This window comes from Hyla sarda, chromosome 2 (assembly GCF_029499605.1).
Source record: "Hyla sarda isolate aHylSar1 chromosome 2, aHylSar1.hap1, whole genome shotgun sequence".
In the NCBI taxonomy this organism is placed as follows: Eukaryota; Metazoa; Chordata; class Amphibia; order Anura; family Hylidae; genus Hyla; species Hyla sarda.
The window spans coordinates 25635151-25655580 of NC_079190.1; the positions used below are offsets into that span (position 1 = coordinate 25635151).

The following is a 20430-nucleotide window of genomic DNA, read 5'->3' on the forward strand; positions in this document are numbered from 1 at the left end:
TGGTCAGACTGGGGAGAGCTACACAACTTCCTGTGAAGCATACAGCAGCTAAGTACTGGAAGGATTAAGATTTTTTTTTACTAGAAGTAATTTAAAAATCTGTGTAACATTGTCACCAGTTGATTGAAGGCGATTATTATTTTTTTTTTCTAAAGTACCCCTTTAAACTATATAGTTTACATGATCTAGTTACAGGTTACATTTCATAGTTCTGTAATAAATTTTATTATTTTTTTTTTAAATTGGATTCTAAATCTGTCAGCGATGAGCGAACTTTCAGTAAATTCGATTCGTCACAAACTTCTCGGCTCGGCAGTTGATGATTATCCTGCATAAATTAGTTCAGCTTTCAGGTGCTCTGGTGGGCTGGAAAAGGTGGATACATTCCTAGGAGACTCTTTCCCAGGACTGTATCCACCTTTTCCAGCCACCGGAGCACCTGAAAACTGAACTAATTTACGCAGGAAAAGTCATCAACTGCCGAGCCGAGAAGTTTGTGACGAATCGAATTTACTGTAAGTTCGCTCATCTCTAGTCAGTGTGACTGTTCTACAACATTGAGCATATCCAACAACCCCACCCCAAATCTATTCACTTAGGGTCTTTTTCCTATAATTTTGAAATAGGCGTGGCAGCTACCGCTATACTTTCTATGGCGCACTCATTGACGCCCCGGCGTATACGGAAGTAACCCTTCTCTCCCCACGACTCCCCCCAACTGTTCTTCACGATCCAGTATTTTTCGCCGCTGTTTGAATCGGTTCCGTACCCCACCAAGAGGACGGCGTGGTTAGTCAGCTGGAAGGGGTTGAAGCGATCCTGCAAGCCGGTGTGGTGGTAGATGCCTCCCTTATAATACATAAAATCGTCGTAGACTTCGAAGGCCACAGCCAGAGGACCCCCGAGGATCAATTCGTATTTCATGAAGGCCTCGTTGCAGCCGCCGTAGAACCCCCCCACGTAGTGGTATTCAGAGGAGTAGTATCTGTAGTAGTCGTCTTTCAGGGTGCAGGGAGAGTCTCGCCCGGTGTATGGGAAGTCGGACTCTTCTACGATGCCAAAGTCTTGGATGTACTTGCCGGAGATCAGGTAAGGAAATCCGCCATCACAACCTGCAACAAGGACAAGACTGCTAGGAATTTTCTTCATCTACACAAACTATACATTACTACAGTGTTCCTCAACCAGGGTGCCTGCAGCTGTTGTAAAGCTACAACCCCCAGCATGCCTACACTATGGGTTGCTGGGCACACAGATCAATGGAGTTCAACAGAACTATTGATCTGTATGAGGAATATAAGGATTCCTCTAAAAGTCTAATAAAGTGTAAAACAAGAAAAAAAAAAAAAAAAAAAATTCAAGATACACATTAACCCCTTCCATGTTAAGTTAAAATCACCCCTTTTTCCTATATAAAACCATCCAAACATAATAAAAAAAAAATTTAGTATCGCTGCATGTGTAATTGTACAAACTATAATAATTAACATTTATCCCATACAGTAAATGACGTAAATGTAAAAAAATAATAAATTTTTAAAGTTCAGATTTTTTTTAAATTAGTAAAACATGACAAAATATACAAATCTGATATTGCTGTAATGAGGCGGCCTAAAGTATCAAAATGGTGTAGAAAAAAAAATAAATAAAAAAAAAAAAAAGTAAAGGGGAAAATTGGCCCGGACAAGTGGATCGTCATGAGGGATGATTTTGCTCCGTTTTAGTCACGTGGACAAGTATTTTTTTTAAATTAAATTGCCACACCCTTGGTACCCCTTTAAGCCTCCTCGATATACAGGGATCCCAAAGTGATTTCTGTAGCTGGGGCCACCACTAAGACATGCAGCAGCAATGGATTACACATAAAGAATAAATATGTTCATTCTTTCAGTGGAGTATATAGGGTCAGGAATTTTCACAGCAGAACGTTCACCGCAGAAATTCCGTGTTGTTGTCAATGGTGCAGCAGAATCCCATCATGAACAGTGGGAGGCTGCTGTACTGTCATTTCCGAGCAGAATTCCCCTAGATAAAAATACTTGAGGCCCATTCACAATACGTATTTCAGATTGACTAAGGCTGGATTCACACCATGTTTTCGCAATACAGTTCCTGTATCAGGTTTTTGATAAAAACGGATTCCTCAAAACCGGACTAATCTGTATCAAAAAGTGTGTACAAATTTTAACCAGATTTGAAAAAAAAAAAAAAAAAAAAGTCCGGTTGCATCAATTAAAAACGTATATATGTTTTTAAACTTCTCTCCATTATGAATATAGTTTCACTTCCAAGAAAAAAAAAAACTCTAAAGTAAAAAAAAACGGATGGAACCGTACGCACATACGTGCCTGTTGACTACCATGTTAAAAAAAAAAAAAAAAACGGACAAGACTGTACAAGATGCAAAACTGATGCATTGTTTGGCATGTGGTTTTCAATGGAGTCAATGCATATGGTTTTGAATGGTTTTCCCACTGAAAATATATTTACGGAAACTGTATTGCAAAAACATGGTGTGGATGCAGCCTAAGGCTTCTTTCACACCATCATCATGTTCCTGCATTTTGACAGCAGTTTTTTTCTGCTGAAATAAATGAACATAATGGATGCTAACAAATGACCAATGTCCATTATTTTAACGGGCATTCTGTCAAAATAACAGATATGTTCCCTCCGTTATTTCATCTGTCATATAGTCTATTATTTTATGTCCGTTTTAACCCTTTCTGGTTGTGATGCTGTAGGGAGCATGCTCTGTAGCAATAACAGATCATAACGGAAGGTGAAAATCCGTTGTGAACATCCGTTAGCCACAGACTTAAATGTTAAAATTTTTACTTCCCTTATTCCACCGTTATTTTTGATGGTGCAAATAATGGACTAATAATTTGTCCCATCAAAAATAATGGATGTTAGTCATAACTGGTTTTAATATTTATAAAAAAAAAAAAAAAGCTCCTGAATATCCCACCACTAGTGGTCCCCATACCTACTAGGACACTAAGGAATCAGATAGGACTAAATTGTTACTGCGCAGTCCCTGCACTAGATATATATGCACAGAGGTTATACGAAATCAGAATAACCCACAAAATCAGACATCTGGTCCTAGCAATAAAGGGCTAAAACAAATCTTATTTTACTAGTTAAAATAGAGCTTCTACTAAGAAATAAAAAAAAAAAAAAAAAGTGTGTTACTGGGACACTAACCACACCCCCTTCCTTTGGGGGAGAATCTCTAACACTGAGCTAATGAGCTAAAGTTTAGTTTTTTTTTTTCACATTAGAAAACCTGGCCACTAGGTGTCACCCTATATGGCCCAGGAATTCTTCTCCCCCCCCCCCACTCACGTTAAGTACATTCGGACCTGCTCGTCCTCAGCTCACCCTCTGCCTGTATATGGAACAGACAGTGAGCACAGTGCTCGCGCGCGTAATTTAAATATTCCCCACCCCCTGCATCTTCCTCTTCTCAGTGCAGGAAGACTGGCGGAAGTCGGCCGGCCAGGCTACAGATGACGTCGTACCTGCCGGGCCATGCCCACTTCCTCCCCTGAGCATGGGGTTTTAGATAAAATATAAATAACAGGGATAGAGGTAGTTAGTGTCAGGGACAGCTGGGGGGGGGGGAGGATTAGGGAAAGTTTAGTTAATTATAGCTACTCTAATTGTTTCGTAACAAACCTTGCGCTAATTTATGCAGACTAAAGTCATCAACTGCCGAGCCACGAGGTTTGTTACAAACCAATTAACTAAATTGGCTTATCTCTGGTCAGGATTAGGTACTGAAATACCAGTCATTATTTTCTTTGTTGTGGGATCTGACAGGTACACTTTAAATACCATTTTATTAATCCAAACTTTTGACACTTTCTATATTTATAGTGTTCTACACCTCAGTTTGTTCCAACTGCATTCAAAAGCCAAATAACTGGACACATTGGGGGGGATAGTTATCAAACTATAGAGGAAAAGTTGACCACTGGACAATAGCACTTTTTTTTTTTTTTTTTAAAGGGGCAACTGCTCCATTTTTCCCTGCACAGGTTTTCCCCTGTATTTGGATGCTGTTCTCGATATATAATAATAATTAAAAAAAAAAAAACACACACACACACACACACAACCTTATATAGTATAGTTATTGCGGTGGCAACCACGTAAGATTTTTTACATTTGCGTTAGTAAATCTGTCCCAATGAGTGTTTTTTCCTCGGTGACAGAAGAGTCACTCACCTTGGGAGTAGTTACTGCAGGAGACAACTTGTTGGGGGCTCAGGATCGGCTTCTGCTGAAGTTTGGTCATAACACGGATGCGGGATTCCAACATGCCCATGGTTGCAAAGGAGTAGCAGCTACCGCAAGATCCTAAAGACAAAATGTTTAAGTCTAAAGTGATGTTTCTCAACCAGGGTGCCTCCAGCTGTTGCAGAACTACAACTTCCACCATGCCCGGACAGCCTTTGGCTGTCCGGGCATGCTGGGAGTTGTAGTTCTGCAACAGCTGGAGGCACCCTGGTTCAGAGGGGCCAATCTAAGGTTTATTCTTAATAGGATACCTCTAGTTCAGCAGTATCCAAACTTCAGCCCTCCAGCTGTTGCAAAACTACAACTCCCAACATGCATGGAGTTGTAGTTTTGCAAGAACATGAGGGCAGCAGTTCAGAGACGACTGCTTTACTGCATTAGAAAAATTACAGGGTCTGACTGTCGCACACAGCTTCTTCAGGCTGATGAATGGCACATGATCTGCCGAGTACTGACATTTCAGGCCATTCAGGAGCCTAGGAAAGCTGTGTGACTAAGTGTGGTGCAATGGAATGTTGGTCTCCCCGCATATCGTTCTGCATTATGAGAGAGCTTTTTCGCTCCGTCCCCATAGCAGCCATCTCCAGCATTTATACACCTTTTGTAATGGAATTCTATGGGTGCTGGTGACGGCTGCTTTGGATACAAGCGAGAAGCTCTGTCTCTTAATGACTAGTAATTATAATAATACTAATCTATATGGAGAGTAGCAGGGAGAACTGCGCCCCATGCAGGGATTTAGGAACAGATTCTGAAATGCTGTTAATATGAAAAATGCTCATGCACAGTGCTGCACAATAGTCAATTGTCATAAAGATTCACAGCGGAGGTCCGCTTTAAGCACAGTTTTTATCGCTGTACCTTGATTTCTAACGGGGCTGACAAAGTTATACCCCTGCATATCCCGCCAATCCCAGGCATCAGGGAGGCCTTGATATTTCTCATCAGTCGGCAAAGGTGCTGGAGGAGGAATGCTGGAAGAACAAATGACAATTATATTCAATTTCACTTCTAGAATTTGAATTAAAAAAAAAAAGTTAAAAAACAAACCCACCATCAGGTATTGCAGCTTTGTTCCATTGAAGCAAACGGAGCAAAGTTGTAATACCATCCACAACCTGATAACAAGTGTGGTGCTTTTTTTTTTAAATTTATTTTACTTTATTTTTTAAAGCAGTCAGCTCAGTTTTTGTAATCCTAGATAACCCCTCTGACCCTAGACATATTATCCCCTATCCAAACTTCGCTCCGTGCCGGATGACTGGCGATGCGGAGGCTCATGACGTCACAGTAACACTTGACAAACTTACAGCTGGCTTCTCGTTGCTGGAAATCTGCTTTGACTTTGTTACCATTCACTTTAATGGGTCCAGTGGCAGATTGTCAGCTGATCCATTGAAGTAAACGGTAGTAATACGCAGGGGGATCTTGAACAGCAGGAAACCTGCTGCGAGTCAACATGTGAACATACCCTTAACCCCTTAAGGACCCGGCCATTTTTTTTTTTTGCACATCTGACCACTGTCACTTTAAGCATTAATAACTCTAGGATGCTTTTTTTACTTTTCATTCTGATTCCGAGATTTTTTATTTTTTTGTGACATATTCTACTTTATGTTAGTGCTAAAATTTTGTTGCTCCTTATATCATTTCTGGGTGAAAAATTCAATGAAAAAAATGAAAATTTAGCATTTAACTGAAGTTCTCTGCTTATAAAAGGAAAATGAATATTCCAAATAAATTACATATTGATTCACATATACAATACGTCTACTTTATATTTGCATCATAAAATTGAGTTTTCCTTTTGGAAAACATCAGAGGGCTTCAAAGTTCAGCAGCAATTTTCCAAAGTCAAAATTTCTCAGGAACCAGTTCAGTTTTGAAGTGGATTTGAGGGGCCTTCATATTAGAAAAATACCCTATAAATGACCCAATTATACAAACTGCATCCCTCAAAGTATTCAAAATTACATTCAAAAAGTTTGTTAACCCTTTAGACGTTTCACAGGAATAGCAAAGTGAAGGAGAAAATTCAAAATCTTAATTTTTTGTCAAGTGTTAAAAGGAGAGAAATCTTCCTAAAATTTGTACCCCAATTCCTCTTGGGTAAGGAAATACCTCATGTGTATGTCAAGTGTTCTGTGGGTGCACTAGAGGACTCAGGTGGAAGGAGAGCGAATTTTGCTGAAATGGTTTTTGAGGGGCATGTCACATTTAAGAAGCCCCTACGGTGCTTTTTTTTTTCTCTTCTTAAGAGCCGAGGCGCGTGCTCTCTATCACCCAAAGTGCAAGAAAAAGTGCAAACGTGTCACACTAAAAAACGTGCACAAAGGATGCAGTCTATCGCTAAGCCCTTCTCCAACAGGGGAGAGGCCCCCCAACAAACCTACCCTTCACCTCCGGGCCAGAAGGCACCTGCAAGGATCCAGGTTCGATGCCCCTTTTCGCCAAAGCTACTAAGGGGCCGAAAATACTCCTGGCTTCAACCCAGGCGTTAACCAAGGTATCAGCCGAGGAGCCATATACTGATGGCATCTTGACCGAAGCCAAGATGCCCAGGGGTTGCAGGGAGGTTAGGAACCTAATGGCCATACACACAAACACACCTTCCCTAGACTGCCAGGAGGGACACCCAGAAGGGCTACTGCATCCTGACAATCCTGTGTACAAAGAAAAACACGAAACGTGGCACAGTGACAAAAAAAAAAAATATATATATTTCCCCAATCCTAGCCAGAAGGCAGGGATACCAAGTGTGAGTGCCAAAAGGTGAAGAGTAATGGTGCAGTGCTTTCACTCAGTGAGTTATAACACCCAGTGAGTTTCGGCACCTCAGGGTCACCACTCCAAGGCACAGAAGTACCTCGGCTCTACACCCCCCAACCTCATGGCGAGACCCGGAGGAAACCGGTCACATCAGGACAGCCGTCGAGCCAATTCCTCAGAACCAGCCCCAGAACGCCCTGGTACACCTACTCCCTCCATGCAGCATCCATCCTACATCAATGGCCAAAGACTAAACCACTGATAAGAACAGATACTACATTTGATCTTAGCCAAAAGGCCGAGAAGCGACTAATGTGTCCCGCTACTGTCAGTGAGGACAAGCTGGGAGTTGTAGTTTTGCTAATGCTAGGGGGAGATGTGAGCAGACAGCATACTGAGGGAGGGGGCGGAGACCTGCACAGTGAGGCCATGCCCCATCCCTTTGAGAGGAATTCAGACTAGTGAGCTAAATTAAAAAAGTGTAATAAAAAAAAAAATTGATAAAGGCACTAGACAAAAATTTGATGTGCATGGTCAGGATTGAGTGATATGTTAAAAAATGTTTGTTGGATCTGACGGGTATGCTTTAAGTGCCAGGGTGTACATGTACGCCCTGGGTCCCTAAGTGGTTAAAGATTTAGCACTGGGGCCCAGGTGCTTCAGTCAGTCCTTCACCCACCATGTGTCATTCATCATACTGGGGTCTTCTGACATTGGGGTATTTAGACCACAGTTACAATACAGAAAAGCAGCCTCTACTACACTACTAATAAAACATGGCTTTCCAAGTGGGGTCCAGTGGACAGACCCTCTATAGCATCCTTCAGGATCTGTAGCAACCCAAGTTAATGGCATCTGTTTGAGTTTGTCATGAAACTGACTATCCGGCTCAGTTTTCTGGCCCTGAATTGAGCCTCTGATGCAGATGCTAACAGGGCTTTTTCCATTCTGGGCAACCACACTTGTTAGAAGGGTCACTAGACAATATGCTAGTGGTTCAATTAAAGAGTACCTGTCACCAAACTAAAAACTTCTAACATATTGTCCCTTATGTAATTATAAGACACTTTGCTATTTACTTGCTGTTAAAATTCTCAACTTTTATATGATTGAAAAAGAAAAAACAGCCACTAGGTGTCTCTGTTCTGTTCCCTGCGCAAGTAAAAGTTAGTTTGATCTCCTCCTGGCCTGGAGACCAAACTGAGGAAGTGTGTGGGGCATGGGGAGGCAGTTTTCACAGACTTCAGCAACGTCTCGCCTGCTGGAGAACGCCCACTTTCTCTTGCTGGGAGCTCACAGCAAGGTAAGATACACAGCTTTTTAAAAAAAGGGTAGGCGGAGTGTTAGGAGTAGTTAAATATAATTAAGTTAGTTTAGAAAATATGATTTGATGACCGGTACTCTAAGCATTACACAGTGCTTACTCACATCATTGAGGCGTCTAATGTAGCATAGAAGGGGAAGAGAGATGTGTACCTTACACTACAACATGGTATCAATGTAACCAGGTATCATGGTAGACAGACTTACTTGGGAATCCTAGATTTGCGCCCACCAGCTCTTCTCAGAAGATCCTCCATGGACAGTCCCTCCAGTTCAGGGTACACCCCCGCAGTCCAAGATTTCTGGACATTGTTTATTTGCTGCACAAGTCCAAGGTTGCTTCTGAAGGGTTTTGTCGAGAGCCTGAAAAAGTGCCCAAGAGTAGAGTTAATATATTCAGAGTAAAGACCAGAGTTTTCCCAACCAGCATGCCAACGGCAATGAAAAGCAAAAAAAAAAAAAAAATAAAATAAAAACAAAACACCTTTTTATAAGAATAAGCTCTGCTTAGGGCCAAACGTACATGTTTGCTCAACAAAATAAACCTGCTGGAACCTTCAGGTATCATGAGTGAAATCTGTGTGAGCTACATCTGAAGAATGCAATTAGTGCCCTCTGCTGGAAAGGAGGACACATTCTCCTGTCTTTTCACCCACCAAATAAATTACCATATTTACCGGCATATAACACCCTCATTTTAACAGTGAAATTTAACAGTGAAAAATGATTTGCCACATCATTCCCCCTGCACCTCAGTCCGATTCCCCTCCCCCCCCCCCCCCAATAAGTTCTTCCCCTTTATTAGCCCTTGGGCCACATTTCCCCCCCCCCTCCTGTGCCTGCACAGCATATGATCCCCAATGATCTTGGGAATGTAAAGAGGGGGCACAAACATGAGACCCCCCACTGATCAGGTGTGCCCATGTAACATACTGCCCGCGAAGTCTACCAACTAGTTCTTTCCTAAAGTCTAAGCAGAGTGGAAACTAGGGATCAACCTATATCGTTTTTTTAGGGCAAATACCGATAATCGGTGCAGGTTAGGGCCGATAGCCGATACCGATATTCCGGCATAAGTTATCGGCTATTTAACCCCCCGCGACACCGCTGCAGATCATTGATTTAAAGCGGGCGCTTTAAATCAATGATCTGCAGTGGCTTTTGTGGGGCCATAGGCCGCCACCGCCACCACCCGCTTCTCTCCCTTACCTGTCAGGGTGGTCCGGGCCATCCATCCATCGTTCATGTAGTGTCCAGGGGCGTTCCGGGTGGAGGGTGGTCCGGTCCGGGCCGTCCTTCTCCGGCGGTCATCTTCTCCACTCCGGGCAGGCTCCAACCTAGTACGCTGCATAGACGTCGCTGCGCAGTGACGCCCGTGCGCAGCGACGCACCTGACGTCACGGCGTCTATGCAGCGTACTAGGCCGGAGCCTGCCCGGAGTGGAGAAGAAGACCGTGGGAGAAGAAGGACAGCCCGGACCGGTTCACCCTCCACCCGGAACGCCCCCGGACACTACATGAAGGAAGGATGGCCTGGACCACCCCCATTACGGGAAAGTTTAATTTTTTTATTGACTCGGAGGGTGGGGGAGGGGCCCGACCGGTATAGCGGTATGGGAAAAAATCCATACCGGTATACCGCCTAGCATCACAGTGGGTCGGGGGTGCGGTGCGGCAGGTCGAGGGGGGTGGCGGTCGCGGTGCGGTGCATTATCGGCAAGATAATTGCCGATACCGATAATGCCCAAAATCGTGATTATCGGCCGATAATATCAGCCATACCGATAATCGGTCGATCCCTAGTGGAAACACAAAAAATAGTTTCTACTTGTTATTCTACCTCAGATTTTTGGGATGGAAAAAGGATCACACTCCCTAAAGCCTAAGTCTTAATCCTGTGGACCTCTGGCTGTTGCAAAACTACAACTCTCAGCATGCCCAGACAGCCGTTGGCTGTCTGGGTATGCTGAGAGTTGTAGTTTTGCAATATCTGGAGGGCCACTGGTTGAAGACCACTGCCCTTAGGAAAATGCCCTCCCTTGAGTCATCTGCTGATCTATCCAACAAAGTATGGCCACCGGCAGTCAACTCTGCACCCAAACCCTTTATACACAGACTGGTGACCAACTTAAGATTGGAGCTTTAGAAGTTACCACTTTCATGTTTCAAAAGGGGTCCGGGCACTGCTGGGTCTTCACATCAGTACATAGAGCCCTAACAATAAAAAGGTGGAATTCTCCACTCTCATACATCACTACATATCTGTGTCCGCACGCTTTCCTCACACCACTACAACACTCACCATCCTCCTTCCTTGGGGAACGGTGCGGCGTTCACCTTTTTACCAGAGCTGGATGAGACCTTCTTTCCGATGAAGCAGGCCCAGTTCCGTCCCAGCACATCGTGCACCCAGCCAGGGAAGGTCTCGTGACAGTAACTGGTGACGTTCGTTCCTTGTTTCTCATACTGAAAGAGATGAACGCAGATAAAGATGGTAAACCACAAGCTTTGCTGTGAGTAACTGTCACAACCACAGGCTAAACTTAGACTGAGGATGTTTATGACCAAAAACGTCACACTGCTGCTCAGCCCATCGCCGGCCGAGTCGGGAATTCATTGCGGCCGGTGATTGGCTGAGTGCAGTATGACTCACCGACCACCAGGAAGAGGATCACGGTGGAGACCGGAGTGGGTAACCGGTGGAGCGAAGGAAGGTATGCATTTTTTTATTTTTTTTTTATTTTTTTAATTGCCGGCAGTATGGAGGACAATTTTTCTATTCTGGAGTACACCTTTAAGGATGCAGGGCGTACCTGTATGCCCTGCGCCCGCTCCCCTTCCATCACGGGGGTTTAGGAGCTGACCCTAGGTCGGCTTATAGCTAATGCTGGACATTAGAGATGAGCGAATTTACAGTAAATTCGATTCGTCACGAACTTCTCGGCTCGGCAGTTGATGACTTATCCTGCGTAAATTAGTTCAGCCTTCAGGTGCACCGGTGGGCTGGAAAAGGTTGATACAGTCGTAGGAGACACTTTCCTAGGAATGTATCCACCTTTTCCAGCCCACCGGAGCACCTGAAAGCTGAACTAATTTATGCAGGATAAGTCAGCAACTGCCGAGCCGTTAGTGACGAATCAAATTTACTGTAAGTTCACTCATCTCTACTGGACATCACCATTAGACGGCAAAAATAAAGAGAAAATTAAGAATTTCTAAAAAAAAAAAAAAAAAGTCGTGCACTGTGTGGAAACTGAAGCCGCTAAAGATTATAAAATGAAGTTTCATATTTTCACATTTTTTTTGTTGTAGATTTTGTGGTGAAATGACTGATGTCATTACAAAGTCAAGTTGGTAGCGCATAAAGCAAGCCCTCATATGGATCTGTTGGTGAATAACCGAGTTATGATTTTTAAGTGTCCTTAAGGGGTTAAAACATGTATATGTAACCAGCTAAGGGTGCGTTCACACTGCCGTCTGTCCCAGTTTTTTATTCCCATTTTGGTTCAGTTCTTGCAGGCTGTAAACGGATTAAATAAACTGTTTGAAAAAAAATCCCATTCATGTCAATGGGATTTTTTTTACAATCCGTTTGTATCCGTCTGCACTCATTTCCTCCCCCCGACGGCAGAAAGAAAAAAAAAAAAAAAAAAAAAAAAAAAAAAAAAAAGGCACATGCAGTATTTTCAGTATTTTCTCTTTTATTTATTAACTGAACAATAGCAGATCCAATGGATACAAACTGATAACATCCGTTATTGTCTTTTTTTGATGGGAGAAAAACGGGACGGGTCTAGACGGCAGCGTGAATGCAGCCTAAGTCGTCGGTGTTGCCCAGTTGGGCCCCCATGATCAGACACTTCTCTATCCACAGAATAGGGGATAAGTTGTGTTTAATAAAGACAATTGGCAAAGTTGCTTTGTTTTAAAGCAGATAAGATAATCGAAGATAAAACAAATATTAAAGATGGACTGGACAGTCTTGCAGGTTTCCCCCACTGGATGCTGTTTGTGGAGAGTCTTCCTACCCAAAACCCACCACTTCTTGTTAGTAGAGAATAGACCAGTTTTTTCTCAACCAGAGTGTCTCCAGATGTTGCAAAACTACAACTCCCAGCATTCCCGGACAGCCAAAGGCTGTCCGGGAATGCTGGAAGTTGTAGTTTTGCAACACCTGGAAGCACCCTGGTTGGGAAACAATGGCACACACTAATGTGTGCCAGGTCCATGTGAGCCTCCCTGCAAAGACCTACATTAGAAGTGTTAGAAGTAGAGCAGGAAAAAACCCTCAGGTATGGCGCTGCAGACTCTTGTAGACAGATGAGGCGGATGCCAAAGGTAATAGGAAAGTCCTCAGCAGGGCATTTTATTTAAAAAATATATAAAATGGACAAGATTACGTGTTTCGGGAGGATCCCTCCCTTCCTCAGATCCTCCTGATCTGAGGAAGGGATCCTCCCAAAACGCGTAATCTTGTCCATTTTATATATTTTTTTTAAAATAAAAATGTCCTACTGAGGACTTTCCTATTACCTTTGGCATCCGCCTCATCTGTCTACAAGAGTCTGCAGCGCCATACCTGAGGGTTTTTTCCTGCTCTACTTCTAATATTGACTCCCAGGACAACTTGTTTCCTCCTGCAACCCACCAGCATAGCAGCGACTCACTACAGTACCCCGATTATATCGTGGGTGATATGCTTTTTTGCATAGATCTCAAGGTGAGCGGCCATCTATAAGCCCCGTGGGGTTGCCCCCCCCCACCCAATCTATTGAGGATAAATACACGAGGCGCCGTCAGTCTGTCCTTTCTTTTCTCTACAGATACATTAGAAGTGGCTCTTGACGAAGACCCCGCTCACAACCACCTCTAGAAATTACTTCTATTAAAAAAAAAATCTTAATGGGGATTTGCTTCTACTCTGGACAGTTCCCGAGACAGGTGTCATCAGAGCGCTCTTAGAAAATAACTCAACTTCAGCAGCTCCTAGATACTGAAAGGATTAAGATTTTTTTTTAATAGAAGTAATTTACAAATCTGTTTAACTTTCTGGTTCTGATCCATCCATATTTTTTTCCAGGATAATCCCTTTAAGCCATACATACCTTAAAGAAGGCAAACCACTTGTAGCCATTGGCCACAATTTCAAAGCCTTGATTGTAGATGATGGTGACGTAGCCGACGTTCCCCATGTCATCTTCAGCAACGTCAAGCTGTTTTATAGTGAACTTTGTCGTCCTTTCCGCCGGCCCTAGAGAAACGATAGATGTTTGGTTATAATTCTTGGTCATATACCAGGACGGTATTTATTGCAGAAAGGAAGGACCACTTCCCCTCTGGCATTGATGGAGAAGGAACCTGAAAAAGGAAGAGTTCTCTTGTCTTATGACATCAGTGAGAAACCTTAAAGGAGAACTCCAGAATATAAAAATTGTCACCCATAGTGCCGGCAGTAAAAAAAAAAATAAAAAAATAAAGATGTACATACCTTCCTCCGCTCCTCCGGGGCCTCCGGTAACCAGCTCCGGTCTCCGCCGTGATCCTCTTCCTGGTTGCCGGTGGTTGGAGAATCATACTGCGCTCAGCCAATCACCAGCCGCAACGAAGTCCGATAGGCTGAGCGGCAGTGTGAGAACGCTTCAAGACACAAAATTCTTCACTACACCGGCACCTGCTGCCGAGGCCGAAAATGTCACACTGCCGCTCAGCCTATCGCCGGCCGAGTCGGGACTTCACTGCGGCTGGTGATTGGCTGAGCGCAGTATGATTCTCGATCACGGTGGAGGCCGGAGCCGGTTACTGAAGGCCCCGGGGGAGCAGAGGAAGGTATATATTTTTTTTTTACTGCCGGCAGTATGGGGGACAATTTTTATATTCCGGAGTTCTCCTTTAACCCCTTAAGGACGCAGGACGTAAATGTACGTCCTGGTGAGGTGGTACTTAACGCACCAGGACGTACATTTACGTCCTAAGCATAACCGCGGGCATCGGAGCGATGCCCGTGTCATGCGCGGCTGATCCCGGCTGCTGATCGCAGCCAGGGACCCGCCGGCAATGGCCGACGCCCGCGATCTCGCGGGCGTCCGCCATTAACCCCTCAGGTGCCGGGATCAATACAGATCCCGGCATCTGCGGCGGTTCGCGATTTAAATGAACGATCGGATCGCCCGCAGCGCTGCTGCGGGGATCCGATCATTCGTAACGCCGCACGGAGGTCCCCTCTCCTTCCTCCGTGCGGCTCCCGGCGTCCCCTGCTCTGGTCTGATCGAGCAGACCAGAGCAGGAGATGACCGATAATACAGATTTGTTCTATGTCCTATACATAGAACAGATCAGTATTAGCAATCATGGTATTGCTATGAATAGTCCCCTATGGGGACTATTCAAGTGTAAAAAAAAAAATTTTAAAAAAATGTAAAAAAAAAAAGTGAAAAATCCCCTCCCCCAATAAAAAAGTAAAACGTCCGTTTTTTCCCATTTTACCCCCAAAAAGCGTAAAAATTTTTTTATAGACATATTTGGTATTGCCGCGTGCGTAAATGTCCGAACTATTAAAATAAAATGTTAATGATCCTGTACGGTGAACGAAAAATAAAAAATGTCCAAGATTCCTACTTTTTTAATACATTTTATTAAAAAAAAAATTATAAAAATTGTATTAAAAGTTTTTTATATGCACATGTGGTATTAAAAAAAAGTACAGATCATGGCGCAAAAAATGAGCCCTCATACCGACACTTATACGGAAAAATAAAAAAGTTAGAGGTCATCAAAATAAAGGGATTATAAACGTACTAATTTGGTTAAAAAGTTTGTGATTTTTTTTAAGCGCAACAATAATATAAAAGTATATAATGGGTATCATTTTAATCGTATTGACCCTCATAATAAAGAACACATGTCATTTTTACCATAAATTGTACGGCGTGAAAACAAAACCTTCCAAAATTAGCAAAATTGCGTTTTTCGTTTTAATTTCCCCACAAAAATAGTGTTTTTTGGTTGCGCCATACATTTTATGATATAATGAGTGATGTGATTACAAAGGACAACTGGTCGCGCAAAAAACAAGCCCTCATACTAGTCTGTGGATGAAAATATAAAGAGTTATGATTTTTAGAAGGCGAGGAGGAAAAAATGAAAACGTAAAAATTAAATTGTCTGAGTCCTTAAGGCCAAAATGGGCTGAGTCCTTAAGGGGTTAAGGGACCGTCCAATGTCTAGAGCCAACAGGAAGAAAATGATCAAAGGCCTTATAGTTCTGGATGGTAATACTCCGGTCACACGTCTTTTCTTCCACCTGAAGCAGTGGTCTCAAACTGCGGTCCTCCAGATGTTGCAAAACTTTACCTCTTAGCATGCCCAGACAGCCAACGAATATTAAAAAACCTGGGTGCAAACGTATGACATTAATAGGGTACTCCGCAGGTGCCGGGGCCAAAAAAGTGACACTGCCGCTCAGCCTATGGCCGGCCAAGTTAGGACTTTGCTGCGGCCGGTGATTGGCTGAGTGCAGTATGACTCGCCGACCACCGGCAACCAGGAAGAGGATCGCGGCGGAGACCAGAGTGGGTTACCAGAGGCACGAAAGGAGGTATGCATCTCATTTTTTACTGCCGGCAGTATGGAGGACATTTTTTCTATTCTGGAGTACTCCTTTAATCCTTCCAGTACTTCACTGCTGTATGCTCCAGAGGAAGATCTTCTCTTTTTCAATTTCTTTTCTGTCTGACCACAGTGCTCTCTGCTGACACCTCTGTCCATAGCAGCAGAAAATCCCCATATTAAAAAAAAAAAAAAAAAAAAAAACCCTATCCTGCTCTGGACAGTTCCTGATATGGACAGAGGTGTCAGCAGAGAGCACTGTGGTCCGACTCAAAGGAAATTTAAAAAGAAAAAAAAAAAAAAAACTTCCTGTATCAGGCATTTATGGCCTATCCTGAGGCTAGGTCAGTGGTCTCCAAACTGTGGACCTCCAGCTGTTGCAAAACTAAAACAGTCAGCATGCCCGGAGTTGTAGTTTTGCAACAGCTGGAGGCCCACAGTTTGGAGACCACTGACCTAGCCCTGTGTTTCCCCAACCAGGGTGCCTCCAGGTGTTGCAAAACTACAACTCCCAGCATGCCTGGACAGCCAAAGGCTGTCCAGGCATACTGGGAGTTGTAGTTTTGCAACACCTGGAGGCATCCTGGTTGGGGAAACACAGGGCTAGCCTGTATCCAGGGCTTTATGTGCAGCTACCTAACTTCATTATAGATGGCGCCCAGTACCATGTGACATCCCAAATTATACCGACAGGACCGGTTATCTGTTTACTACTCCGCTCATTGCGCAATAGAGGAAGCGTCTGAACACTACCATTAACCATTTACCTGCTGCATCGGCCTGAGCCCTAAACTGACTGCAGTTATACTGTAACTCATCTCCGCAACTCAATACCCACAGTATACACAGCGCGTCCTGTAACACAATATGGAGTGTAACAGCCGCGTCTGCTCAGCCTGAAACAACGCTCCTCACACACATACTAAGGCTCCATCACAGCTGCTGCAGAACACCTTCATATCGCAAGTCAATCTATGTGTGCACAGCATTCTAAAGATGCCGATCGGTAACGATACAAGTTTGGAGGGATAACTACAACTCCCAGCATGCAATGACAGCTAACAGACCTGACATTCTATTGCCCATATATCTACCCTATTCTGGCAGCATTAAAGGGGTACTCCAGTGGAATTTTTTATTTTTAAATCAACTGGTGCCAGAAAGTTAAACAGATTTGTAAATTACTTAATCCTTCCAGTAATTTTTAGCAGCTGTATGCTACAGAGGAAATTCTTCTCTTTTTGAATTTATTTTTTGTCTTGTCCACAGCGCTCTTTGCTGACACCTCTGTCCGTATCAGGAACTGTCCAGAGCAGGAGAAAATAGTCATTGCAATTACTATTTTCTCCTGCTCTGGACAGAGGTGTCAGCAGAGCACTGTGGACAAGACAAAAAAAATAAAAAAAAATAAAAAAAAAAAAGGATTCAAAAAAGAGAAGAATTTCCTCTGTAGCATACAGCTGCTAAAAAGTACTGGAAGGATTAAGTAATTTACAAATCGTTTAACTTTCTGGCACCAGTTGATTTAAAAAATAAATAAAATAAAGTTTTCCACCGTAGTACCCCTTTAAGCAGAAGAACACCCCCCACCCCGTCGCACAGCTGCTGCAGAACATCCTTAGCTAGAAGCAGATTTTTGTGTTTCGCATTGGCTGCGGATAGAAGGGACTTTCCACAATGACAAGGCACAGACGTTGCGCAACTGATCACTGGGTCTGGGTGCGGAGCTTGCAATTTATCTATGAAGGCGAGGAAGTGATCACATGACACATACCGGACTCGACATGTCTGCTGAAAACTAGGGGGCCTCCAGCTGTTGCAAAACTACACCCCCCCCCCTGCAAACCTGGACAGCCTTCAGCTGCTGGGAGTTGTAGCTTTGCAACAGCTGGAGGCACCCTGGTTGGGAACCACTGCTCTATTGCAAAGCCGGAAAGTGATTATATGACCTTCAGCTCGACAGCTGAGGCTATTGGTCACATGATGACGCAAAAGATTTTCAGTTCTGTGCCTGAGGGAAAGATCACATGACCCCTTAGTCTGGACAACAGAGCTGACACTCTAGTGCAATAGTCTCCAACCTGCAGACCTCCAGATGTTGCAAAACTACAACTCCCAGCATGCCCGGACAGCCAACGGCATGTAGTAACCCGATAACCGGTCCTGTCAGTATATTTGGGGATGTCACATGGTACTGGGTGCTATTTATAACAAAGTCAGGTAGCTGCAGGTAAAGCCCTGGATACAGGCTAGGCCAGTGTTTCCAAACCAGGGTGCCTCCAGATGTTGCAAAACTACAACTTCCAGCATGCCTGGACAGACAACAGCTGTCCTAGCTTGCTGGGAGTTGTAGTTTTGCAACACCTGGAGACACCCTGGTTGGGAAGTACTGGGCTAGGCCATTGGTCTTCAAACTGGGGGCCTCCAGCTGTTGCAAAACTACAACTCCCAGCATGCCCGGACAGCCGTTGACTGTCATGGCATGCCAGGAGTTGTGGTTTTGCAACAGCTGGAGGGCCACAATTTGGAGACCACTGCACTAGTGGATAAAATCTTTTACAAATCCAGAAAGAGGTCACATGACCCACCAGACTTGGGCAAAGATCCGGCACTCTATTGGTTTGCCAGGAAGTGATCACATGACCCAATAACCTGGGCAAAGAGCTGGCACTCTATTGCCCAACCAGGGAGTGATCACATGATACTCTAGTGTAGTGTTTCCCCAACTAGTGTGCCTCCAGCTGTTGCAAAACTACAACTCCCTGCATGCCCGGACAGCCAAAGGCTGTCCGGGCATGCTGGGAGTTGTAGTTTTGCAACAGCTGGAGGCACACTAGTTGGGGAAACACTACACTAGTGTATAACAGTTTGAGAGAGATGATTTTAGGCGCAGTCTTCTCATAACCTCCCCCATCTCACCCAGCCGGGAGCAGTCAATGTCCTTGTTGCGGGCCCCTCCTTTACTGGGGCTCACTGTAAACTCCCAGGTGCCCTCCAGGTCCGGAAAGCTGCAGTTGGCCGGGGTGTCAGAGGCCCCGGGGCGGCTCCAGGCAGCGAGTAGCGCCACCACCAGTACCGAGCGCAGCAGCAGCTTCTCCATCTTCCCGTCCGCTTCACTGACAGGAAGAGAGCGGCAGTGCAAGGGTTAAATAGTGTCAGCCGTCACATGACCGAGCCCAGCGGGCGGGAGAAGACGTGAGTAGGTCACGTGATCTGCGGCTGGGCCTCGCGTCATTCAAAGGTCATGTGATTTCCTATATGGGTATCAGAGATTATAAGGGCAGAGGCTGCTAGAAAGTCCACTCGGTGCTGACCTCCGGTTGCTGATTCTGATAGTAACCAATCAGACTCCAGCTTTCATTTTCACTCACTAAAAGCAGTGAGGTGATTGGTTGCTATGGCCAACTGCTTCACTAATACAGCTCTGGCTGTTGCTACCAATCAGCTTTCAGCTTATTAAGTTAAAATGAAAGCAGCGCTCTGATTCGTTGCTCTAGGTAGCTGGCTTAGGTGAGCTCCTGAGCTGATTGGTTGCTATGGGCGACTGGTTTCTATTATGGACTCTTAAGCAGAGCAACCAATCAGCTTTCAGTTTAGGCTTGACATGAAAAATAAGCAGCACTCTGGTTGCTAGGGGTAACTGATTATGGTAGTCCCCTCCCTGTAAGATAGACAAGACACCCCCCTCCCCCCCATGGCAATAATTATAATAAAGAATAAAAATAATGGTATAGGGTGGTGGTATCACACATGGTTTTTCTCCAGCTGTTGACTCCCAGCATGCTGTGAGTTGTAGTACAGTGGTCCCTCAAGTTACAATATTAATTGGTTCCAGGACAACCATTGTATGTTGAGACCAGAACTCTATGGAAACCTGGTAATTGGTTCTAAAGGCACCAAAATGTCATCCAAAAATAGGAAAAAGTGAGAATTAAAGAAAAATAAGTAGATAACTAATACAGATAAAGCAAATCCTTACATATAAAAGTAAGAAAGATCTGCTGGGAGCTGTAATCACTGTCTATGTCAGTGTTTCCCAACAAGGGTGCCTCCAGCTGTTGCAAAACTACAACTCCCAGCATGCCCGGACAGCCAAAGGCTGTCTGGGCATGATGGGAGTTGTAGTTTTGCAACAGCTGGGGGCACCCTGCTTGGGAAACACTGGTCTATGTAGAGGACAGAAGCTTCTTCAGGGTCCTGTACAGTACACAGTGTCCCCTCACCTGGTGTCCAAAGGAGCAGCTAACCCTGGCACAGGTAAAGAGTACAGAAGAACCAGTAAAATGCCCATTCTGATTGGTCGGTTCTTCCAGCCATTGACACGTTTCACAGATCTGGACTGTCTTGTACATTGTATGTTGAGTCTGGTTTCAAGTTACAATGGTCCAGAAAAGACCATTGTATGTTGAAACTATTGTATGTTGAG

The 20430-nt window shown here is 44.2% G+C and overlaps 1 protein-coding gene and 1 pseudogene across 1 annotated transcript; both read right to left on the minus strand.

Moving 5' to 3' along the window:
* Positions 1 to 476: 476 nt before the first annotated feature.
* Positions 477 to 19376, minus strand: CTSC (cathepsin C). The gene is made up of 7 exons (XM_056560317.1): positions 18924 to 19376; positions 13505 to 13650; positions 10702 to 10865; positions 8608 to 8763; positions 5170 to 5282; positions 4237 to 4368; positions 477 to 1112 (listed from the first exon to the last, which is right to left on the minus strand). The coding sequence occupies exons 1-7, from the start codon at positions 19102 to 19104 to the stop codon at positions 610 to 612; spliced, it is 1395 nt and encodes a 464-aa protein (XP_056416292.1). The 5' UTR covers positions 19105 to 19376; the 3' UTR covers positions 477 to 609.
* On the minus strand, positions 7297 to 7387 carry LOC130359957 (U2 spliceosomal RNA; annotated as a pseudogene).
* Positions 19377 to 20430: the final 1054 nt, after the last annotated feature.

Excerpts from the sequence above, each read along its gene's own strand:
- CTSC (XM_056560317.1), bottom strand. The coding sequence starts at position 19,104 with ATGGAGAAGCTGCTGCTGCGCTCGGTACTGGTGGTGGCGCTACTCGCT. Across the intron at positions 5,283-8,607 it reads CGCAAATCTAGGATTCCCAA|CATTCCTCCTCCAGCACCTT; the intron begins GTAAGTCTGTCT and ends TTGTTCTTCCAG. Across the intron at positions 4,369-5,169 it reads CAGCCCCGTTAGAAATCAAG|GATCTTGCGGTAGCTGCTAC; the intron begins GTACAGCGATAA and ends TTTTGTCTTTAG.